General features: G+C 37.2%; 2 protein-coding genes across 4 annotated transcripts; both read left to right on the forward strand.

The window, feature by feature from the left end:
* The first annotated feature begins 13,371 nt into the window (after positions 1–13,371).
* LOC141684827 (photosynthetic NDH subunit of lumenal location 3, chloroplastic-like) lies at positions 13,372–15,581 on the forward strand. 3 transcript variants are annotated; one of them, XM_074489958.1, is made up of 3 exons: positions 13,372–13,498; positions 14,444–14,697; positions 15,288–15,581. In XM_074489958.1, the coding sequence occupies exons 2-3, from the start codon at positions 14,467–14,469 to the stop codon at positions 15,426–15,428; spliced, it is 372 nt and encodes a 123-aa protein (XP_074346059.1). In that variant the 5' UTR covers positions 13,372–13,498; positions 14,444–14,466; the 3' UTR covers positions 15,429–15,581. The 3 variants fall into 3 exon arrangements, with proteins under 3 accessions (XP_074346059.1, XP_074346061.1, XP_074346060.1); XM_074489960.1 differs by lacking the exon at positions 13,372–13,498 and adding an exon at positions 14,122–14,317; XM_074489959.1 differs by lacking the exon at positions 13,372–13,498 and adding an exon at positions 14,123–14,292.
* A 494-nt stretch (positions 15,582–16,075) lies between these two features.
* On the forward strand, positions 16,076–17,176 carry LOC141686145 (protein FAR1-RELATED SEQUENCE 5-like). Its single transcript, XM_074491199.1, has one exon. The coding sequence runs from the start codon at positions 16,076–16,078 to the stop codon at positions 17,174–17,176; it is 1,101 nt and encodes a 366-aa protein (XP_074347300.1).
* Positions 17,177–25,744: the final 8,568 nt, after the last annotated feature.

Genomic DNA, 25,744 nt, shown 5'->3' on the forward strand with positions numbered 1-25,744 from the left:
AATAGAAGATATCTGATTGATATATTTTAGGAAGCAGAATTATATTCCATATCAATTAGCGATTATCTTGTAACTGTGTAGTATATAAACACAGACATAGGGTTTACACTATAAGTGTTTTCATTATCGAGAATATTATTTACTGTAACCCTAGCAACTCTCGTGATATTTTGTTCATCACTGAGAGATAACCGTTCCAGATTGTAACAGAGTTTATTGTTTCAATAAAGTTTGTTTTCTGTTACATAAGTTCTTGAAGTTTGATTTGATTGTAATAAACACTGTATTCACCCCCTCTACAGTGAAAGTGTGACCTAACAAGTGGTATCAGAGCCTTCTGTTAACACACATATAGTTAAAGATCCAAACACAATCATGTCTGACACAGAAACTCCAACTAAGCCTACCAAAACTGAGGAATCATCAAAGACATCAACTCAGAGTCGATATGAGACTATCAGAGTTCCCATATTGAGACCATCTGAATATCCCATATGGAAGGTAAGGATGACCATGTTTCTGGAAGCAACAGATCCAGAATACCTTGATAGAATCAAGGAAGGGCCTCACAAACCTACCAAGCTCGCTGTTGTAGTTGCAGGTGAAGCAGCAAAGACCGTACCAAAGGAAAAGAGTGATTACACTGCTGAAGATATAGCATCTATTGCTAAGGATGCCAAGGTACGACACTTATTGCATAGTGCCATTGATAATGTAATGTCAAACAGGGTAATCAACTGCAAGACTGCTAAGGAGATATGGGATGCACTGGAGACAAGGTGTCAAGGAACTGAAACAGTTAAGAAGAACAGGAAGACAATACTCACTCAAGAGTATGAACACTTTGACTCTAGGACTAATGAGTCATTGACTGATGTATATGATAGATTTGTCAAACTCTTGAATGACTTGTCATTAGTAAATAAGGAGTATGATCTTGAAGATACAAACCTTAAATTCCTGTTAGCTCTTCCTGAATGTTGGGATTTGAAGGCAACAACAATAAGAGACAACTACAATCTTGATGAAACAACTCTTGATGAAATCTATGGAATGCTCAAGACTCATGAACTTGAGATGGAACAAAGAAGCAAGAGGAAAGGAGGAAAGTCAAGGACAGTTGCTCTCAAGGCTGAAGAGGAATCCCCCAAACCACCTTCCTCAAAGAAAGACAAGGGTAAAGCTCTTATCATAAAGTCTGATACTGAGTCATCAAGTTCTGAGAGTGATGATGACTCAGATTCTGAAAGCTTGCCTGAAACTGATGCTGATGAGGAGATGATGAAGCTGTGTGCTCTTATGGTGAAAGGAATCACAAAGATTGCATACAGGAAGTTCAGGAAGGGAAAGAAGTTTTCCAGGAAAGGCATAAGTTCTGATAAGAAGAATTTCAGAAGATCTGAAGGAAGAGGAGGAAAGTCTGACAGAGGAGATTACGCTAATGTTAAATGTTATAATTGTGGTGAGAAAGGCCACATATCTCCTGATTGCAAGAAGACCAAGAGTGACAAAGGCAAAGCTCTTGTCACAAAGCAGAAAAGCTGGACAGACACCTCAGACTCTGAAAGTGAGGAGAACTATGCATTGATGGCAAATGCTGATAAATCAAGTTCTGAGAGCAGTTCTGAAGCTGCTGAAACAAAGGTACCTCAGACTACTTATGCTTTTCATACTGATGATATTAATGAGTTGAGAAGATATCTTAAAACCATGTTTGTTAGTTATAGAGATCAAACTTTAACATGTAAAAGATTAACTTCTGAAAATCTTGCTTTTAGGAAAAGAAATGAGTTCTTAGAAAAAGAGTTAGTCATGTTCCATCAAACTCAGAAGGATAGAGATGATGCTTTTTATGTTAGGGATGAAGTGCTAAAAATGAATGAATCTCTAAAAACTGAGTTAGAAAAGGAGAGAGAGATTATCAGAACTTGGACTAACTCTGGAAAAACAACTCAAAATTTGCTAAGCAGTGGAAACTGGAAAGAGGGCATAGGTTATGGAGAAAATAAAAATGAAAAAGGAACTGTAGAAATTAAGCCTGTTGATAAGCAAAAGCTGAAGTTAAAACCTGTTAAGTTTGTAACTGAAAAATCTGAAAATGAGAAATCAGAAGTTAAAAAGGAATTAGCTTCTGACAAACTAAAACAGGAAAAGACAGCTGAAGTTAACATAGGCTTAATGACAAAGAAGCAGCTTAAGCATAAGCTGAAAGATGTTAAGAATGCAAACAAGGTAAAATCACCTAGGAAAAACAGGAATGGAAAGGAAGGTGTGAATAAAAGCAATAACTATAAATCTGTTCCTGATGCTCCTAGGAAAGCGTGTCATAACTGTGGAAGTTCTAACCATCTGGCTTCTTTTTGCAGGAAGAATAAGAATATTAACTCCTTATCTACAAAATCAGGAGTTAAGAGTCAGTCTGTTAGATACAAACCACAAGATCCTTGTTTTCATTGTGGTAGTTTATGGCATTCCATTTATACTTGTAAGGAATATCATAGTTTGTACTATGATTATTATCAAATAAAACCTTCTTTAAAGAAAGTTTCTGTTGTTCCTTCTAGTGTAAGTTCTGATTCAAAGTCTGGTAGTATAAGTTCTGATAAGAAAACTGTTAACATAAAATCTGATGCTAAATCCGCTGCAAATGTTAACAAACCTAAAAAGGCCAAAGGATCCAAGCAAGTCTGGGTCCTTAAAACTAATAATTAGTGGTCTTTTTGATTGCAGGGCAACAGGAAAAATATTTTAGTTCTGGACAGTGGATGTTCAGGACATATGACTGGAAATAAGGCCCTGCTATCAGACTTTGTGGAGAAAGCTGGCCCAAGTGTTTCTTATGGAGATGGCAACATTGGAAAAACTTTGGGATATGGCAATATCAATCTTGGGAATGTCATCATTAAAGATGTAGCTCTGGTCTCAGGACTTAAACACAACTTACTGAGTATAAGTCAAATCTGTGACAAAGGTTATCATGTTGATTTCTTTGCAGAACATTGTGAAATAGTTAGTAAATCTAAAGAAAAAATTGTTCTGAAGGGATTCAGGCGTGGTAACATTTATGAAGCTAAGCTTTCAACAAGTTCTGATGGTTCTGCAATCTGTTTAGTAAGTAGAGCCTCAACTGAAGAAAGCTGGAATTGGCACAAGAAACTCTCTCATTTAAACTTCAACAAGATAAATGAACTGATCAAGAAAGATCTTGTGAGAGGACTGCCAAAATCAGTGTTTGTTCCTGATGGTCTTTGTGACTCATGTCAGAAGGCTAAACAAAGAAAATCTTCGTTCAAGAGCAAGACTGAATCATCAATTCTTGAGCCTTATTATCTGCTTCATGTTGATCTATTTGGTCCAGTGAATGTCATGTCTATTGCAAAGAAGAAATATGCGTTGGTCATAGTAGATGAGTTCACCAGATACACATGGGTGTATTTCTTGCACACAAAAAGTGAAACTGCATCTATCCTGATTGATCATGTCAAACATCTGGATAAATTGATCAAAGATTCTGTGAAAATTTTGAGGAGTGATAATGGCACTGAATTCAAGAATCTGATAATGGAAGAGTTCTGCAAAAATCATGGAATAAAGCAGGAATTTTCTGCTCCTGGAACTCCACAGCAAAATGGAGTTGTTGAAAGGAAGAATAGAACTCTCATTGAAGCTGCACGAACAATGCTTGAAGAAGCAAAGCTTCCAACCTATTTCTGGGCTGAAGCTGTGCAGACTGCTTGTTTTACTCAAAATGCAACACTCATTAACAAGCATGGAAAAACACCATATGAGATGGTGAAGAACAAGAAGCCAAATCTCAAATACTTTCATGTATTTGGATGTAAGTGTTTTGTTCTCAAGACTCATCCTGAACAGCTATCCAAGTTTGATCTAAAAGCTGATGAGGGAATCTTTGTTGGATATCCACTTTCAACAAAAGCCTTCAGAGTCTATAATTTGAGAACAAAAGTGGTCATGGAATCTATCAATGTCTCTTTTGATGACAAGAAGATCACTGGACTTGAAGATTGCATTGATCATGATCAGCTGAGATTTGAAAATGAAGATTCATATTCTGATACCTCAAGTCCTGACAGTCTAAGTCCTGATACTGTAAATTCTGATGGATTAAACTCTGATGTTATTGAAACTGTGGTGACTACGTCAAAGGAAGATGCACCAATGCAGGGGGAGCATACTCAAGATATTATCACATCTCAAGAAGCATCAGAACATACATCTGGCTCTTCAAATTCTGATTCGTCAAGTTCTGATAAGCCAAGTACTGACAGTACTGAAAATCTAAATACTGAAGGATCCAACTCAGAGAGCATAGTTTCAGGGGGAGCATCAGAAAATGAAACCGAAGACAGCATGAATCATGGGGGAGCATCCAGTTCTAGAGAAAATCTTCCATCTGCAAGGAAGTGGACAAAATCACATACACCTGATTTGATAATTGGAAATCCTGAGGCAGGTGTCAGAACTAGAACAGGTACTTCGAATGAATGTCTTTACAATTCTTTTCTCTCTCAGACTGAGCCAAAGAAAGTGGAAGAAGCTCTTCAAGATGCTGATTGGGTGCAAGCAATGCAGGAAGAGTTGAATGAATTTGAAAGAAACAAAGTCTGGACCTTAGTGCCAAGACCTAAGAATAAATCGGTTGTTGGTACAAAGTGGGTATTCAGAAACAAAACTGACAGTGATGGCATAATTGTAAGGAACAAGGCAAGGCTGGTTGCAAAAGGATATTCTCAACAGGAGGGAATTGACTATGATGAAATATTTGCGCCAGTTGCTAGGTTAGAATCCATAAGGATATTCATGGCTTATGCTGCTCACAAAAAGTTTACTGTCTTTCAAATGGATGTGAAAAGTGCTTTTCTCAATGGAGAATTGGAAGAGGAAGTATATGTTGAACAACCTCCAGGCTTTGTAGATTCCAAACATCCAGATTATGTCTACAGGCTTGATAGAGCACTTTATGGACTTAAGCAAGCTCCTAGAGCATGGTATGAGACTTTAGCTCAGTTTCTTCCGGAAAGTGGATTCAACAGAGGAACTATTGACAAAACACTGTTCTATCTCAACCATGGCAAGGACTTACTTTTGATTCAGATTTATGTTGATGATATTATTTTTGGGTCTCCAAATAACAAACTTTGCAAAAAGTTTGCCAACCTAATGCAGTCAAGATATCAGATGAGTATGATGGGAGAACTTAGTTATTTTCTGGGCCTTCAAGTCAAGCAGAGTGAAGAAGGAACTTTTATTTGTCAATCTAAGTACACCAGAAACTTGCTGAAGAAATTTGGAATGCAAGACTGTTCAAGTGCATCCACTCCCATGGCCACTGCAACAAAACTGGATAAGGATACTGGTAATTCAGTAGATATTACTGATTACAGAGGTATGATTGGCTCACTTCTCTATCTAACTGCTAGTAGACCAGATATCATGTTTGCTACCTGTCTTTGTGCAAGATTTTAAGCAGATCCAAGAGAACCTCACTTAACAGCTGTAAAAAGAATCTTTAAGTATCTTAAAGGAACAGCTGATCTAGGATTATGGTATCCTAGAGAATCAGATTTTAAATTAATAGGTTACTCAGATGTAGATTTTGCAGGTTGCAAAATTGACAGGAAAAGCACAAGTGGTAGCTGCCAATTTCTTGGAGGCAGGTTGGTTTCTTGGTATAGCAAGAAACAAAAGTCAATTTCCACATCAACTGCAGAAGCAGAGTATATTGCTGCAGGAAGCTGCTGTGCACAGATTCTCTGGATGAAGAATCAGTTACTGGATTATGGGTTAACATATTTCAAAATCCCTATTTACTGTGATAATCAAAGTGCTATTGCTATGACAGGTAATCCAGTTCAACACTCTATGACAAAGCACATCAGCATCAGGTACCATTTCATCAGGGAACATGTGGATGAAGGTACAGTGGAATTGCATTTTGTTCCCACAGATCAACAAGTAGCAGATATCTTCACAAAACCACTGTGTGAAGCTACCTTTATAAAATTGGTAAATGAACTTGGAATGATTTCAGGTTCTTTCTCTAAATCTGCTTAAACTTGTTCTATGTTATCAGACTTTATGATCAGTATTTACAGAATTAATCTCTTTGTATATTCTGTGCATTAATTGATAAATGTCTTTAAGTACTGACTGTTGTCTGATATATGTTTCTAAACTCTGATAAGTGATATGTCTGTTTCAGTAACTATTCAATCCTATGAGGATAACTGTGCTAGATACTGATCTAGTAATCTTCAATAAACAAATGATTCCATAGAAGAAGTAATTATTTCAGTGGAAATCTTATGACACTAGCAAATTCTGATAACTGAGCTTAGTTAAGTTTACTTTGTATATCTTATTACTAAGTCACAAATTAGAATAATGCTACTCATCTGTTAAGTTCTGATACTAGTAAAACTGCTGAATGTACTAAGTGCTGATAGACCTCTCTTATTAAAAAAAAAAAATCAAAGAATAAAATCAGGTACTCCTTTGAGATCTAGAGTAAAAATGTGAAAGGGACGACCCAAGTGCATTGCTGGTATTAAGTAAATATGCATTAGAAAAGCAAAATATTTTCTTGGTGACTTTTCACACTCTATGATTACTGGAGAAATACTCTGATAATAGCATAAATTCTGATAAGCAGTCGTGACTCACTTACACTGAGAAGCCACTGTAAAAGAGAATTTTAAAGATGCATAAAATTAGCACAAAAACAGTTGAGGTGGACTCATGCATGAACTCATTTATCAGTAGGTTTCAGGATAATGACAGCTCTTTAGCAAAATTTTAATTATGACTTATTTCTAAGATGTACTGAAGTAGATCAGACTTTACTCTTTGTCTGTTATTTAGCTTAATGCACACACTAATCACTCCATCTGAATGATGAAAATTTCTGTGGTGGTCTATGTTATTTTAGATAAACAGTCATTGTGTCATTTTTGCACAAATTCTGAGGATAAGTTCTAGTTACACGTTCTGATGATTAAGTTCTGACGTTCATAACTAAGAACTTGTATGAGTATTTACTAAGATGAGCATTCCTTTTTCGAGTTAAGAAATTATGTTCTGATGACTGTTAAGTTCTGGTATAGGTCTAAGTTCTGATTTCTCAGTCTAATCCTTTACTTGGCTTATCTTTGAATGAAATTTAATAACAGTCTCAGTTTGTACTCGCATATGTTGAAGTGGAAGATTAATAGTCACTATGATTAGGATTAATGGTTTTGTACTTGAACAGTCCACTGTTTCTTGTGTCTTGTGCGGTCTAGACCATGATTCCTCTTTCCAATGACTGTTATTCTTTTTCAAAGTCTAGGGAGACGAGGTAGAATTAATTCTATCTGTCAGCATTAAATATCTTCGCGTCTCCTGGCATTCTCTTGCCTATATAATCAGCCACTTCACTTTAGCCCTTTCATCAATTTTTCTCACAATCGTAACTTCATATTCTTTTTCAAAAGCATCATGGTTCGATACAACATGTTTTTGAATTACCAAAATTTTCATATGGAGCTTAGCTGCGCCGACTGGCAGCAGGAGTGGCATGTAACTGCCATTCCTGAAGAGATATGGGGCTCTGTCCCACAGGCGGTGCTGAACCAACTTCTGTTCTTCGAGATGGACTACCAGCTTCATCTTGATCGATTGGAGGCGGAACGGCGGGAAGCTATCCGTCAGCAAGAGCGAATCATTCGACTCGCTATCTTGTTTGTCGAAGATAGGAAGAGGAAGTTGACTTAATCTCGTCTTCTTCCTGTTCTTCTTCATCCTCAGCTTTGTCAGGCTTCTTTGCTAGGACTAAAGCTGTTGACGTTAGGATTAGAAGCTTAGGGAAAATCTTGTATTGATGTAATTTCTATTTCATATATGTATTGACTTGATATATTAATGAAAACTATTTTTACTTCAAGATTTTGTCTCTGAGTTATTTTATCTTGGGTTGTTAAATCCTGCTTGATATTCTGATGACCATTTAAATTTTGTCTTTATTTAAGTTCTGATTCTTTGTCAGCACTTATTCATCGCAATTATCTCGGTCATTTTTAACATGATTCATTTTCAGAATATTAATGTTGCAGTGAAAAATAATTCAATCAGTGCTAACGGTTTAAATTTTGAATTAAAACTGTGTCTCTTGATAAATGAAATGGTTTTTCTTTGAAACAAGGCAACTGGGTAAGTAATCATTCCTGTTTTCTCGAGCCCAGTAACTATCCGTTATTACTGCATGTCTGACAGGTGTCCAAAGGTAACATTCTTTTTCAGAGTATAAGAACAACAGAGAGAATATTTCTTTAATCTTTTATTTTCTTTATACTTTATCTCTCTTCTTACTTTTACTCTCTTTCTCATTCTTTCTCACGTTGGTTTTTCATACAGACATTATCTCAAACACCTAACAGGCATACTTGAATTTCAATATTTTTTCACATGGCACCAAAGGATTTAATCATTGATGGAGCAAAGTTTGTTCCAAACAACTATGCTGCAATTCTTGATCATGCTGAAGCTCCATCTGAATTGCATTTTGTGCAAGATCTTCTTGCACATAGTGAGGTTGGGTACGCCTTAACTCAGCCTGAATTATTTTCAAGTCAACAAGTTCTGCGGTTCTGGAGGACTGGAGTTTTTGATGATGGTGGTAAACGAGGAACTCCCAGTATTATCTTCCAAGTGGGTGATTCATCCTATGTAGTCACTCCTGGTACAGTACGAAGAGCATTACATCTTCCAGAAGATTGTACCTTCTCTATACCAGAGGAATCAGAACTTCGGGGGTTAATGACTGATTTGGGATATGAAAAGAGTCTGACGAAACTTGGCCAGTTGAAACGGGCCAATATCAGAAGAGAATGGAGTTTCTTCTTCGATTGCATCACCAAGGCTTTTGGCAACAAGTGTTCAAATTTTGATGCCATCCCAATTCTGAGTCAGCACATCGGGTATGCTATTATCCATCAAACTCATTTTGATTTTGCAACTGGAATAATTGGTTTTATTGGGGATAGGATGACAGAGGATCGAGATGTTGTTTATTTTGCTAGATTCTGTCAACTTATTTATACGTATTGTACTGCTGAACCCCAATTAGTTAGCACTCAAACCCCACCTTTTAAGGTTGCAAAAAGGTACTTTAACGACCTGATAAATGCTGACACAAAGAAATCAATGGTGAGACAATTACAGATTCCTCAGTCTGTGAAACAGATTCTGGTAAATGCTGATCCTGCTACTTACAAATCTGTTTACTCAAATGTTCAACCAACTCACCATAACCAAAATTCATCAACCTCAGTACCTACCTCTCCTTCTACTCAACCTACCCTCAGAACTTATCTCAAATCCTATCTCTCCACTTCACAGACTGCTCAACCTTCTTCTTCAGCACCTACTGTGAAGCCTACATCCTCTAAGCCAAAGAGAACAAAGACTGTTCCTCAAACACCTCAAAAGAGGAGAAGCATTACTTTGAGAGATGAATCAGATTCTGAGGATCAGATTCCCTCTTCAGAACCTGTGGTAAATGAAGCTGAGAAGGCAACTTCTCAGAAGGATTCTGCAATTGGGGGTTCTAGGCTTCTCAAGAGGCTTAGACGTATGACGGTTCCTGAAACTCCCAAGGAATCCAACTCAACAAGGAAGTACAAGAAACAGAGGGCACAAAGGCCAGTTTCAGATGATGAGGAGGAAGCAGCTAAGGAAGGGGATCAGGAATCTCTGATCTCACAAGACAAGGAATTTGCTCCAGTCACTTCTTCTCCATCAACTCCATCTCAGGAACCTGTATCTGACAAGGCTAATTCACCTTCTATGTCTCTTGTTGATCCAGGCACAAGTGCTGAAATTGATATTCAGAACCTGGTTGTGCCTGAAATACTTTTCTTAGAAGCTCCAACAGCAAATAATCCTTCCACAACACCTGTTACTGATGCTGTTCAAACTCCTGAGTTATCACTAACACCTTCTCTGCATCAAGATGCTGATGATCAGATTTAAGGTGAGCATCAGGATATGGCTGTTGATCAGAACTTAGTATCAGATCAGCAATTAGAGGATGTTGAAGCCTCCATTGCTACTCACACAGTTGTCTTATCAGAAGATACTGATTCTCTAAGTTCTGATGCTGCAAATGTTGGAGATACTAGTGAGGCTGCTACAACTGTAGATGCTGATGAAGCAGGTCCTTCAGGACATACTCCTCCACTGACTCTTCCTAAGTCTGAACTGGTAAAGGAGTTTGTTATCAGGGATGCACCAGTACCTTGGAGTGAAACTCCTGCAGGTCAGGAGTGGACTAAGGAATGGAACTCAGTTTCATGTGTTCCAAATGCTTTACATCTTGCTGAGCACTTGACTAAAGCTGATGAAATGTTACATTCTGATGATTTTAAAACCCAGCTTAGAGTCACTGCATTGAGTACTAAACATCTACAAGGTCTTCATTCCAACACTCATGCAGAGCTATACAAGATTCAGGAGAACTTTATCAAACAGGAACAAGTTTGGAAAATTGATAAGAAAAAGTTCTTCCAACCTACCATTGACAGGGTTGCTTATATTGAGAAAACTCAAGAGAAGCAACAAGCTCAGATTGATCAAATTCTGACAAATCAAGCTTCTCAGCAATCGCAACTTACTGAAATTCAGACCTCAGTGGAACTACTTATCTCTCTTTTATTACCTGCTGATGCCAAAAAGGGGGAGAAGGTAATTAAGTCCAAATGCAAAACCAACAATTCACTACAAGGAAAGGATGATGGAAAAGATGACCAAGGAAACTCTGGAATGGGTAGTGGTCATAGTTAAGGTAGAAGGTTTACATCAAGACAAGCTAGTCACAGAACAAGTTCTGATACTGGGAAAAGAATAAGTTCTGCTGCTGGTAAAAGGACAAGTTCTGATGAACTTCTAGATCTTGATGAGGAAATGTCAAGACAGTTATTTCTTCAAGAAAATCCAGGGATGGACTTGGAAAGTTTAAAGGAAGAAGAAGCCAGACTTAAATCAGAGAAAGTCACATCTAAATCTGAAGCTTCTGGTAAAAAGTTACTTCCAAAACCTAAAGGCATTGTGATCAAAGAAAGGATACATACTGAAGAAACTTTGGCTAGATCACAACCACAGATAGATCCAAGATCCAAGGGTAAAGAAAAGGTTGGTGAACCTATCAAGCCTTATGTACCTCCTGAGGAAGAAGAAATTACTGATGGAAAAGATGATCTTGCTCTGACTTCAAGAAAAGTTCTTAAAACAACCTCTGACATGGCTCAAGTTGTTCAGAGTCAAGAAATTGTAAGTTCTGATATTCAGAAGAAGCAAGTAACCTCTGACAGTGCTCAAGTTAACTTGATATCAGAAAATAAATCTAAAACACTCCTACCAGGATTCACTAAAGCAAAACAGACTCAATCTTTGAAGACTACTCCAAGTGGTTTTGAAGCAAGAGTAGTTACTGGAAAGGAAGCTAGAGATAAAACTGGATTGGGAAGTGCTGATGAAAGAAGAGTACACAACACTACCAATGATCCAACTTCCTTGAGTGAACCAGGTATTGGAGCAACTCCTGAGAGATTGAATCAACTAGAATCTGTACAAATGGTTTACCATACCTACTTGAAGGAACACATCTTGTTGTATTTCATGACAGATGGTAGGGTTTATCATATAAGACAAAATGCCATTCCTTTGAAGTATTTTGAAGAATTGGAGCATGTACTTTTCTTACTTCAAGTGGATAACAGATTAACAGAGACTGCTGCAAACTACTTAAAAGAACAGATTCAGAGACAGAAAAGACTTTATTCTGTTAAGTCTGACAGCATATATGTTCCAAAGTACAGAAATCACAATGGTGATATTGTTGATATGAAGCCTAATACTGCACAGATCAGAACATATCTTGGTATTAAGGGGCTTGAATTCAATCTAGAGTCTAACAAAGCTTATGTCATAAGACTAGATCGGGAGTTGAGAAGAGCAAAGATTAATGATCTCAGAGCTGCAATATTTCAAACTGGTGAAGATACTGCAGAGCTTAAAGATGTCAAACGGAGAATGATTGATGAACTCAGATATGCTGAGAAATGTTTGTTGAAGAATTATCTCAGAACAACTCCTGACATCAGAGAGATCAGAAAATGATGAAGCCAAGTCAAAGATCTACAACTACTTAAATTCTGATGTGTATACAGACCAAAGTTGTTATCAGAAGTTGAATTGGTAAAAGCTTTAAGGACTGTAAGTTGTAGTTATCTTGTCTATTTCTCATGCATTTGTACTTAATGTTTTTGACATCATCAAATATCTGTTAAACTTGTATATTTTGCTAATTTACAAGTTGGGGGAGATTGTTAGATATATTTGATAATGTCATGGCTAATATGTTTTATGTTTAGATTTCAGATCTTATTTGAACAGGACAAATCAGTACTTAACTGTTGATCAGTACTTATACTGGAAGTCAGGACTTAAGGGATATCAGTACTTATGTTATCAGGAGATAAGCATCAGGAGATAGATATCAGAACTTAAGTGCTGAAGGACGATCAGATAAGGACAGTAGCTGGTTGAAGTTAAGAAGATCAAGATAAACATAAGAAGAGATATGCATGAAGAAGGAATTCCGTGAAGAATGGAATACTTGGAATAGAAGATATCTGATTGATATATTTTAGGAAGCAGAATTATATTCCATATCAATTAGCGATTATCTTGTAACTGTGTAGTATATAAACACAGACATAGGGTTTACACTATAAGTGTTTTCATTATCGAGAATATTATTTACTGTAACCCTAGCAACTCTCGTGATATTTTGTTCATCACTGAGAGATAACCGTTCCAGATTGTAACAGAGTTTATTGTTTCAATAAAGTTTGTTTTCTGTTACATAAGTTCTTGAAGTTTGATTTGATTGTAATAAACACTGTATTCACCCCCTCTACAGTGAAAGTGTGACCTAACAGTGTTTGTATCCAAACTTGACGGGTCCTCCCATAAAAAGAAGGATCCTTCCTTCATAACCCACATTATTGAATATTTGTTTCATTATTGGGTGTTTCTTATTATATATTTATATGTAAATGTAATATAATATATATTTATCTAAAATTAATGTATAATATATTGAGTGGATATAATTAAATCTTGATCAAATAATAATCGATAATAAAAATAATAATGTCACTAAAATAATATTTTTCTCCGATTCTAACATTATAAACAAAATATATTTTTACTTATAATAAAGTAATAAACTGCAAAAAAACTCAACTCTACTAGTATATTTAGTTATCATTATTTTTAAATTAATTATTATTATTATTATTATTATTATTATTATATTGCTACCTTTTTTATATATGTAGACTGGGTATTTTTTTTATTCCTTTTCATCTTCATATAGTTCTTGACCCATCAATTTAGGTGTACGGACCAGTCTTGCCCGTAAAACAACAGTATTCAGGTGAGTCAGCTTTGATGTTCATTTCCTCGTACATATTTTATGGTACCTATATATGTTGTATAGCAATATGTGTGTGTTTTGTTATTCATGTTTTAATGTTGTTTACATTCATTTGTTGTATTGATCATGTATGTGAGAATGATTACATGTTTAGCTTTTCAGTAATTAAATGTGGGTTGTTTCTTATTTCTTTCAATGTTAATTAGGATTCTCCTTTACTGTATAACTTTAATCCTCCTCTTAATTTCCTTATTGGATATTGATGCTTTTTCGATTTTTTCGAGTTATTCTTATGCATTGTTTCACTAGACAAAGTTAATGTAGACTATGATTTTAAGACATTTCTGTATATGATGTGAAACAAATGATCACTTGAAGTCTTGAATCCAGATTCGAGAAAGCTAGTTAAATTGTAGTATTTGTAATGCAACAGTGTGTGCTGTGATTAGTGATTACATGGTCCTGATCAGAAGGGATTAGAGTGCTATTCTTGTTGTTCTGAGATTTAACCAATGTTATAGCCGTGTAAATTCTTTTCTTTCGTTGTAGGACTTTGAATAAATTATGCTTGTGTTAGTGAACTACATGAATGAATAAAGTTCTAAAGTTTGTCATTTCCTTTGTTTTTTTCTTTAGTAATATTATTCTGCCAATCCAGAAAAAAAAAAGAATAACCAAAAAATACGTTGTTTTGAATGAATTTTAATGTTGTGTGAACTATTAGCCACTTATCATATATTAAGCTGCAAGATCTTCAATCTTTTTCAATAAAGGGTGGATTATACAAGCGCAAGGTTTGGTACCATAGAGGCTCGTCCAGTTAATGTTTTCTTTTATTCTATAAAACAAAGAAGATTTGTCCTATGTTATTTCGGATTGCGTCATTGGTTAAAATTGTTATTTTTTTATGTGTACTCCTCTTTACAATCCTGTATATAATTTCAGTTCTCTGTTCGAAGATAACAAAAATGGAGTTGAAGGGCAGTGCTAATAGAATTCGAATCTGCGCATGTGAGTTAATGTCAATTGGCGATGACTTGATGGATGATGATGAGTCCTGGGATTTCGTCGGGAGAGATCTTCAGCTAAAAGCAACATTCTTGTATTGTGACTTTAACAAAGTGATCTCTGGTTCTCCAGATGATCAGAAGAGATCTCTCACTGAACTTGCAAACAGATTATTTTGCTCAATCGAAGAGGTAAGTTTTTTAATTTTGTTTTTCTCGGTTTTTGATTACATAGTGTACAAAAGCCATTCAATACATTCATTGGTTGAATTGATAGTGCATCAATAAGGACTTCATGTTTATCTAGTTTATAACACTGCTGGGCAGTGGTACTCAATTTCTTGAACAATGCAATCAGTTTATCACTGAACTTTATTTTCATTTAGTACGCAGACAATTCTATTCCAGTATTAATTTGTAGCTAGTAAAATCAGTTAGAGTTAGAAGGAATATTTAAGTTCAGATTGGATATCTTGTGTTGTCCTTGTATCTTGTGCAATATTGCACAATTGCAAATTCAGCGGACATGGGCCAAATTTATTGCTAAACTTGGTAACCTGTTTAGTTAGCTTTATACTGATATGAAAAGTCATTTAGATTCATTGTCGAACCTACAAAGCAAGTACTTGATACTATGACATTGACATTCTTCATCTATAATAAAATTTCCTGGTAACAGATGTGCGTGCACTTTTGAAACTGTAGGAAGATTGATATATTAGTTGTTAACTACAATCACATTGTTTACTTGATTTGTAATTAATAACTATTTTGGTTCATAGTTGGATTTAGCAGTGAAAGTTCAGAGTATCCAGCAAGCACAGAATCGATTTAGTGACCTGGCTCTTGTTTTGGAAGAAGTGGTTGATACTGATCTTATGCCTCTGCTCATGCCTTCAAGTGATTTAATGGTCGATAGTTAAAAATGTTTGTGCTTTGTATATGGACATGCCAAGTTATCTGCAGGTTAACAAATAATAGTCAAAATCATGTAACGCTATGTACTCTTTGTCGTCATTTTGCCCTTATGCTTATGTATATGCTAGTTTTTCATATTAAATGGTTGTTGACCGTTATTCGATCGATCCATGTGATGTTTAGTTGGTTGTATTTAAAAGGGCATCCATTTTCTAGAAATGTAGATAGACAAGCATGGTGGTCGTGAAAATTCAAGTTTCTTTGCAAGTAGAAATATAATAACAAAAGGGGGACGATCTACAACAATGATAACAAACACATTCTGAGCCATTGGATGGGGACTGGGTGGCTGGGATTAGGGGCGGACCGCGAAAAATTTCCGCGGTTGGATGGGACGGGCCGCTGAAATTTTCCGCGGTTGGGGGTGTTACTCCCTTATCCCCAGCAACCCAACACCCTCCCCCACCACACAAACCAACAAAAAATCCCCAACAAAATTCTACTTGGAGAGTGAACTATTTAGGCGAATTTTGGGCATTTTCATCAAGAAATTCAAGTAGTTTTGTCAACTGAAGGTATATTTCTTGTCTTAAATTTTACATTTACATGGCGGATAAATTATTTGCTCGTATGTTTCGTCATAAACGTCAAAATGAAAAAAAGAGAGGCTATTGATCATAATTTACATCTTGATGATTTAAATACTAGTGAAGAACCTAAAACCCCTGTATATGTTGAAGATGATGATTTTGTAGATAGAAATGAAGAATTTATTAATTTAGATGACGATTTGGTTGATGTTGAAGATGAAAATGATGAAAACGAGGTTGAAAATGATAGTGATAATGTTGAGGGTGAGGATGAAGATGAAGATGATAATGTAGAGGATGCAAATTTTTATGAAAATGTTGATGGGGGAGTTCCATATTTGAATCAAATTTTTCAAAGTGTGGATGAGGCCGGTCATTTTTTTAGGGCTTATGCTTTACGAAATGGCTTTGCTATTAAAATTCAAGCTAGCCATCGTAATAAAGACAACGAGATATATGGTCGTTTATATGTTTGTAGGCTTTATGGAAAAAGTGTCGTCGCCGAGAGTAGTCAAAATAAACGGCGTAGAGAGGTTCTTCCTAAAAGCGAGTGCAAGGTTAGGATGTATGTCAATTATCAAAAGAAAAAACGTCACTGGGAGGTAACTAGCCTTGAATTGGTACATAACCACGGTCTTGTTTCCCCTAGTAAGATGAATTTGGTACAACGAGAAAGACATGTCAACACCGCGACCCGTAGTTTGATTAAAACGCTTTATGGTTCGGGGGTTCGTAATTGTCAAGTGATGAATGTGATTGGTAACATTCATGGAGGTAATGGCAAAGTTGGTTTCAATGTTCAACATGTTAGGAATGTGTTGAGAGATGAGAGGAAGAAAAGGTTTGAGATTAGTGACGCCCAAGCGGGGTTGGACTTGTTGCATAGGTTGAATGAAGAAAGTGGTTCTAAATATTTTATTATGACCGAAGTCGACGAAGAGAATCGCTTGAAGTGTCTAGTATGGATTGATCCGAGATGTATAATGGCTTACCAAAATTTTGGCGATGTTATGGCTTTTGATACCACTTATCGGAAAAATAGGTGTGCAATGTCATTTGTCCCATTTATCGGAGTCAATCATCATTATCAATCGGTAATTTTCGGGTTTGCATTGATGCAAGATGAACACGCGTCGACTTTTGAGTGGATTCTTCGTACTTGACTTGAAGGTGTGGGGAATAATCCTCCATTGACTATAATCACGGATCAAGATCAAGTCATGGCAAGCGCTATTGCGGTTGTACTCCCGAATACTACCTATTTATTGGGTTCTTGGCACATTAGTCAAAAATTCCCCGAGAAATTGGCTCATTATTATTCGGCTTTTCCGGAATTCAAGACGAACTTCAACAATTGCATTTATAAATCTCTCACCGAATGTGTTTTTGAAGCTAGATGGGCGTCGTTTGTGGAAAAGTATCACTTGCAAGATCATAAATAGTTAAATGGGTTATATGAGTTGAATCACAAGTGGCTTCCTGCATATACTAGAAACAAATTTTCGGCGTTTCAAAATAGTACATCGAGGAGTGAGGGGATGAATTCTTTCTTTGATAAGTATGTGAGTTCAACAACGGGTTTGAAGGAATTCATTGAAATTGCCCAAAAAGCATTGGCAAGGCAATTCATGAGGGAGAAGGAAGCAGATTATGTCACCATTAATCTAAAACGTCCCATGAAATTGCATACCACATTGGAGTATCATGCTTCTTGTATCTACACTAAGGAAATGTTTAGAAGATTTCAAGATGAATTGGCTGAGTTTTCAAAATACTTTGTTGAAAAAGACCGACGAGCTAGTGAAGAAGGGGAGGGAATGGGGGATGTTTATACGTACTATAGTTGTTATAGGCCCATGACCAAGCCTACGAGAAGAAATGTTTATTTTGTGGCATTCGAGAAAGCAAGCTCTTTGGGAATGTGTACGTGTAGAATGCTTGAACATTCGGGGCTAACTTGTAGACACCTATTGGCGGTCTTCACTAAGAAACGGGTTTCGGAAATTCCCCCGTATTACATAAACCGGAGGTGGACAATGCATGCCAATAGAGTTGATGGCGTGTTGCCTTACAATTTGGATGTTGGTCAAAGTCATGAGATGACCTCAACCGATCGATTTAATAGCATGACAATGTTAACCATGAGTTTTTGTCAAAGTAGCATTGCATCCAAGGAACGGTATGATTATGCCGTTGGAGTGATGAATCGAGAAATATCAATTCTCAAAAGAATGAGCGTTGATGGAATTAAATCTTACGAAAGCAATTCGCATGCTCCAAATGCAAGTGCTCATGAAGAACCAATTCTTGACCCTATTATGTCCCAAACTAAAGGGAGGAAGAAGGACGTTCATTTCAAAAGTCCCATAGAATCGATTGGTAAAAAGGAGAAGCCGCCAAGAAGGTGCACTTATTGTCAAATGGAAGGCCATGATAAAAGAAAGTGTGCTAGTAGACTAGAATATCTTAAAAATGTTCAAGAATCGTAATATAATTAGTAGTGTAGCATTTTGTAACTGAATGTTGTAATCTTTTAATGGCTTTGAATTTTAAGTGTTTAACATTGCTTTCTTTTTTGTTATATTTTATTATCATATAATTGTCAGTTATTGTCATATAATTGTGTTTTATTGTGATAGGTAATATGACTAGCGATTATAGTGGTGAAAACAACTCCGATCATAGTTGTGATTCGATTTCCCACGTTAGCAACACATTCTCGGACTCCCTACCAAGCGACTCGTGGTATGAGGACAATGACGAGGAAGATGTGGTCTCACCAACCTTTAGTGAGATGGAAGATGCATGTGCCGAGTTGATGCCCCTTGTGGACAATGACGAGCCGCCCCATGAGGAGGAAGAGGAAACATACTTGTACCTACCCAATGAGGAGGCTTATAAGGCCAAAAATTGGATCGAGGCATGCAATTGGATGAAGGGTACTGAACCGTGGAGATTGGTGAACTCTCATCCGGATCCGTACTTCCTTCCGATCTTGAATTTGGGCAACAACACGCCCGATGGAAAATGGAAAAAATCCGGATGGAATGGCGGTAAACTTGTTAAATGTGATCGGATTGCCGATATTGTAAACTTGAGGCCTCGTGAGGGGGTTATAATATGGACCAAATGCGCATTGAATATGTGAAGGGTTGGGTTTCACACCTAATGGGATGGACGGAGAGGGAACGCGAGACATGTTTTGCAAGATTTCGTCTCTACGATGGCTCAAATACGATTCCCATTACCATTTAGAATGACTCCAACCCTTACCTGTGGAAACTTACGGAAGGCCATATCCGTGATGGTTGTGTACTTGTTCTCTACCATATTGCATGCTTCGTGGATACTACGCAAGGAGTTGCTCAATACCGGTTATCCGGTGGTCTTTCTAATATACTAGGTATTTTTGGTTAGGACCAATATATTTCATAAAATTTAGTGGATTGTATTGATCGTGTAATTTTCATTCGAACCTATGTATTTTCATTGAATTTGAGCGGCAATTGTGTATTTTATATGAATTCAAGTATGAAATTTGAGATTGAAAGTGTACCTATAAATTTGAGATTGAAAATTAAAATTTACAAGTCGAACTATACATTAGAAATTGTTATGAAATGTATTGAAAAGTTTTTTCTAACATTTGGACAAAATGTTGACTTTTGTTGACTTTTTAAGGAATTTTAAATTTTATTTAAAAATTGAATTTTTTTTTTTAAAATCACTCATTACCATATTTTAAGACTTTTGAGAGGGGTTTGGATTATTGGAAGTTAGCTTTGGACTAACTTCCAAAAATTAAGCAATTTCAACAGAAGGTTTGCATGCATTGCTCTGTTTCTGCTCTATTTTTTGGAAAAACACCAAAGGGACGGACCGCGGAAATTTTCCGAGGTTGGGCTAAAGAGGGACCGCGGAAAATTTCCGCGGTTGGGCGGGGATTTTTTTTTATGCAGACTGTATACAGACAACCAACCTGCACAAATTCACCAAAATTGCCAACAAAATCGAGCATAATTGACCACCTATAATCCTCCAAATTCACCAAAATTGGCAACAAAAATCTCACACACCTATAATCCTCCAAAATCCAGCATAATTCACCAAAATAATCCTCTAAAATCCAAAACAATCCACAATCCACAAAATCCACCAAAATAAAATCAAATAAAACTGACAATATAAAATCAAATGAAATCCAAGTACATAAACCGACAATATAAAATCAAATGAAATCCAAGTACGTAATCCGACAACCTAAAATCAAATAAAATACAACTAAATACGAAATGAAATCCAAGTATGTAAGTACTACGAAGCTTCGTGACGCCTACGCATACAAATCCCGGGAATCCCCCTTGCCTTCCCTAGCTGAAGCTCCTTTGCTATCCGATACCTAAAGGTATCCACCTCCTCCTGCGACCAATTCGGTACCTCGGCTAAGTCATATCCTTGTGTGAAGTAGTTCATGTACTTCATCACATAAACATCGCAATCATTAGAGTTTCGTTGCTTTGGTCTGGACGGTAGAGCTAGGACCTCGGTTGAAGTAGGGTCACGCCCCTCGACTGGGTGTATCATATGCAATAGCCTCGGCAACAACCATGACTGCAATGAAATTATGATCCGAGAATGAATATAATATACAATTGGTAAGGACTATATAGAAGACAGTAATAGTAGAGGGACATACCACCACTCGTATATCCTCACGATAATCCGGCTCGTCATTCATTGAATCTATGATAAGACCTTCAAATCTTCTAGTACCGAACATGAACAAAACCTAATGCACATCTCCGAAACAATATGGGATGAATATGTAGTCCGCCTCGAGAACAGAAGGACCAACAAGAGCACTGGAAAAACCAGTAAAACTACGTAATGCTTTATTCCATGCCCTCTGCAATGTATCTCCACCGACCCTCGATGCTTTTCTGATTTTCTTCACATGTCCTTTCCCGAGAACCACGAAGTAGGGATCCATGAAATAATAGACGGGTTTCCTCTCCCATATACCTCCAGTGTGAATCTCCTCCTCCCGACTCCTTAGCAATCCCTGAAAATATATATGAATGTAACAAGTAAAATGAATGCAACAACTAAAAGGAATGCAACAACTAAAATGAATGCAAAAACTAAAATATGTTAGACAACTAAAATATATTAGAAAAGTAAAATGTATTAGACAACTAAAATATATTAGCAACGAGTAACGAACAATATCATATAAGTGTATATGATCCTGTCATCAACCCATGTTCCTGGAGCCAGACTCTGCATAGCTGATGTATGGATGTCATAGTCCTGGACACTAAGACCACCGGGATTCCTCGGCGCCATCCCAAAGCCCCATCCCCAATCTGAATATATAGCATTCTTCTTTGCCATGCTGAGACTCTTAGTGATACTCCACTTCTCCTCTTTCATCCTGCGGGATGCAAGCTTCGCGGGCCTACTAGATGATGCAATAGCCTGGGGTGGCTGAGACTGAGACACATGTTGGGATGGCTGTGTCATGTCAACGACATCCTGGGCAGGAATGGCTGGAATGTCAAAGTCGTCAGCCAAAGGTGCAATGAAATATGATTTTATGTTCTGAAATGTGGGAGGTCTGTAGGCGGGTCCTTTGATCTTCTTCATCAACCGAGAGAATGGTGTGAGGAAGGTACCAAAAATCCTCCCAAACTCCTCCACAAACTCAGGAGGAACCCTAGCATCCAGCTGCTTCAACATATTAAGCCCGACAACCATCTACAAACAAAAACAAGCAAACATTTTTTCATTAATTCCACAAGGATATCATATCATCAAGATGAAATACGTGTGAATGCAAATTTTGTAGTGTGTGGGGGTGTAATGTGAAATATGCATATTTATAAAACACTTACAACTTCATATCCCTCGAGGCTATCATACAACTCCCTCGTCTTGTACTACTGTTGAGGCTGTGGATCGGGGTTCCCTATGTACGTACGAGATATATCACCATACCACGCCATGTAATCAGCCTCCGAAGCTACGTCTACCGAGTCATCAACAAGTTCATCCAAATCTGAACAGAACCTGGCCCATTTGCCAATATCAATAAACCACCGCACCAGCCAATCCTCCCCTGTAAACGTGGCATCCTTAGCCCCCTGTAACCAACCATGTTCACCGGTGCCCGTGGAATCTGGGGACTAGAACCAAACTGTCTCGACACCCTGTCCGGATGCTGCCACTCGACCATGTCATAACATACAAGGGGAACTCGACCGCACCCGGCTAACTGTGTCTGTATCATCTCACTGTCCATAACATCCTCGAACCTAGCATACGGCCTCCAGACCACCTCATCACCAGCAACACCATCAAACTCACCCATATAGAACGGTAAGTTGTGGTGAGGACCTGACATCCTGCGCTTCTTCGAAACCCCGACATGAGTATCACTATAATAGGCCCATCCCTCAGCAACCGGATAATCCTCCTGACTGGGAGATCGTAAAGGCACGTCAATACGAGGAAATCTCTCGTAAGACCAAACCTGTAACACCCAGACACAACAAGCATGCTCTTGTTGCCCTTCCTTGCAGCAATCTCCAAACCCCGGTCTATATGAGCTAACACAGCTGCACCCCAAGTATAATAAGAAATCTCCCGCATATTAATCAATGGGTGCATATACCGAACATGAACAAAAGACCGGTTAATGTTGGGGAAGAGGATACAACCCATAAGGAATAGCAGATACGCCTTAGTATGTACAACCGTGGCCCTCATATTGTTCTTCTCAGGCTTCTGTGCACCACCCCAGCTTGATATTATTCCGATACAAAGCCTCCTTCACCTCCTCCTCGGTCAAAGGCTCAAACCAGTTATTAGCAAAATACGCAGCCTTGTTCTCTATCACCCCACAAGTCAGTGCATCCCCCTGAACTGGTAACCCTAGAATAAACCCTACATCCTCCAGTGTAACAGTTATTTCCCCCTGCCTCGTGAAGAAAGTGTTGGTCTCAGGTCTCCAACGCTCTACCAAAGCAGATATCAACCGAGTGTCAGTAGCAAAGACAACAACAGGGTCTGCAAAAATCCCAAACCCAAGCATGTGTAGCAATTCCCGTTGTGGTCTCCTTAACTTCCACAAGTGCAATGACTTGTTCCCCGAATAACTCTGCAACTCATCTCTCCCTGCACCATCCCAAACATCCTCACTAACATGATACTGATTATCCCAAATAACATTATGCGCGTTCGAACCCGGCAACATATTCCCGAAATCACCGAAATTATCCATACCTGAAAATATTGTCAACAGAATTCATCAATCACCATAATAAATACACCACAACGTACACAATAAAAACAATTACCATGTTAGGTCACACACACTGTAGAAGGGGGTTGAATACAGTATTTACTACAATCAAATCGAATATAAGAACTCAAGTAACTGAAAACAGATTTTATTCAACACAATAAACTCTGTTACAATATGAAACTGTCCTCTCTCAGTGATGAACAAATTATCACGAGAGCTGCTAGGGTTATTAAGAATAATAATTTCGATAATGATAACACTTATAGTGTAAACCCTATGCCTGTATTTATATACCACACATTTACAAGATAATGTTCTAATTGATATGGAATATAATTTTGCTTCCTAAAATATATCAACTAGTTATCTTTTCTTCCAAGTATTCTATTCTTCATAGAATTCTTTCTTCATGCATATTTCTTTCTGTCTTAGTCTCGATCTTCTTTCCTTGCAATCAACCGCCTTCCTTATCTGAAAGTCATCTTAAGTCCTGATATTATCTCCTGATAAATATCTTCTGATAACTTAAGTTCTGATATCTTAAGTTCTGTCTTCAGTATAAGTGCTGATTTCCAGTTAAGTACTGATTTGTCCTGTTAGGTAAGATCTGAAAACTAAACACAAATCATATTACACATGACATTATCAAATATATCTAACAATCTCCCCCAACTTGTAAATTAGCATAATATGCAAGTTCAACAGATATTTGACGATGCCAAAAATATTAAGTACAAATGCATGAGAATTTGACTAGATAACTACAACTTACAGTCCTTTCAGCTTTACCATCTTTAACTTCTGATAGCAGCTTCAGTCTGTATACACTTCAGAATTTAAGCAGTTGTAGATCTTTGACTTGGCTTCAATTTCGGATCTCTTTGATATCATGAGTTGTTCTGAGATAGTTCTTCAACAAACATCTCTCAGCATATTCAAGTTCATTGATCATCCTCCTTTTAGCATTTATCAATTCAGCTGTATCTTCACCAGTTTGAAAAATAGTTGCTCTGAGATCATTTATCTTAGCTTTTCTTATCTCCTGATCTAGTCTAATCAGATATGCCTTGTCAGACTCTATATTGAATTTCACAGCCTTATAACCCAGAAAAGTAGTTATAATCTTAGCAGAGTTAGGCTTCATTTCGACAATATCACCTTTGTGATCTCCGTACTTGGGACAGTATGTGCTGTCAGACTTTACAGAATAAAGCTTCTTCTGTCTTTGAATTTGAGACTTTAAATAACCTGCAACACTATCTATTAATCTGTCTTTCACTTGAAGTAGAAATAGAACATGTTCCAGTTCCTCAAAATACTTCAGTGGTATAGAATTCTGCCTAATCTGGTATACCCTTCCATCTGTCATAAAATATAACAAGATATATTTTTTCAAAAAGGTATGGTAAACCATTTGTACAGATTCAAGTCGATTCAATCTTTCAGGAGTTGCTCCAACACCTGGTTCACTTAAGGAAGTTGGATCATTGGTAGTGTTATGTACTCTTTTTTCATCAGCACTACCCAATCCATATTTATCTCTTGCTTCCTTTCCTATAACAACTCTTACTTCAAAATTACTTGTTGCAGTCTTCAAAGGTTGAGCCTGCTTAGCTTTGGTGAATCCTGGTAAGAGTATCTTTGAAGATTTAACATGAGCAATGTCAGAGGTTTCCTTTTCCTTATCTTCTGATATCAAGCCAACTTGAGCTATGTCAGAGGTTGCTTGCTTCACTGTCATATCAGAACTTACTACATCTTGACTCTGAACAACATGAGCCATGTCAGAGGTTGTTTGAAAATCTTCTTTTACATGAGAGTAAGATTAGCATCTTCTTCATCATCAGTTATTTCTTCATCCATGACTGGCATATAAACCTTTACAAGTTCATCAACTTTTTCTTTGCCCTTGGACCTTGGATCAATTTTCACTTGTGATTTGGCTTTGGTTGCCTCAGAATTTGTTCTTTCCTTTATCACAATACCCTTAGGTTCTGAAAATTTCTTTTCAACAACAGAAGCTTTAGATTTTGTCTTGACACCTTCTGCTTTGAGTCTAGCTTCTTCTTCCTTTAGACTCTCAAAGTCCAATCCTGGATTTTCTTTAAGAAATAACTCCTTTGAAATTTCTTCAGCAAGTTCTAAATGTTCACCAGAACTTATCCTTTTACCAGTATCAGAACTTATTCTTCTCCCAGTATCAGAACTTGTTCCTTGACTTGTAATTCTAGCTTTACTTGATGAAAATCTTTTGCCTTGACTTTGACCTCTACCCTTGTTAGAGTTTCCCTGGTCATCATGTCCATCATCATTTCCCTTCAGTGTCTGAATAGATTTGTATTTGGACTTAATCACTTTCTCCCCCTTTTTGGCATCAGCAGGTAAAAGAAGAGAGCCAAGCAATTCCACTGAGGATTGGATCTCA

Source organism: Apium graveolens, chromosome 9, assembly GCF_009905375.1.
Source record: "Apium graveolens cultivar Ventura chromosome 9, ASM990537v1, whole genome shotgun sequence".
Lineage (NCBI taxonomy): Eukaryota > Viridiplantae > Streptophyta > Magnoliopsida > Apiales > Apiaceae > Apium > Apium graveolens.

Excerpts from the sequence above, each read along its gene's own strand:
- LOC141684827 (XM_074489958.1), top strand. The coding sequence starts at position 14,467 with ATGGAGTTGAAGGGCAGTGCTAATAGAATTCGAATCTGCGCATGTGAG. Across the intron at positions 14,698-15,287 it reads TATTTTGCTCAATCGAAGAG|TTGGATTTAGCAGTGAAAGT; the intron begins GTAAGTTTTTTA and ends TTTGGTTCATAG.
- LOC141686145 (XM_074491199.1), top strand. The coding sequence starts at position 16,076 with ATGAAAAAAAGAGAGGCTATTGATCATAATTTACATCTTGATGATTTA.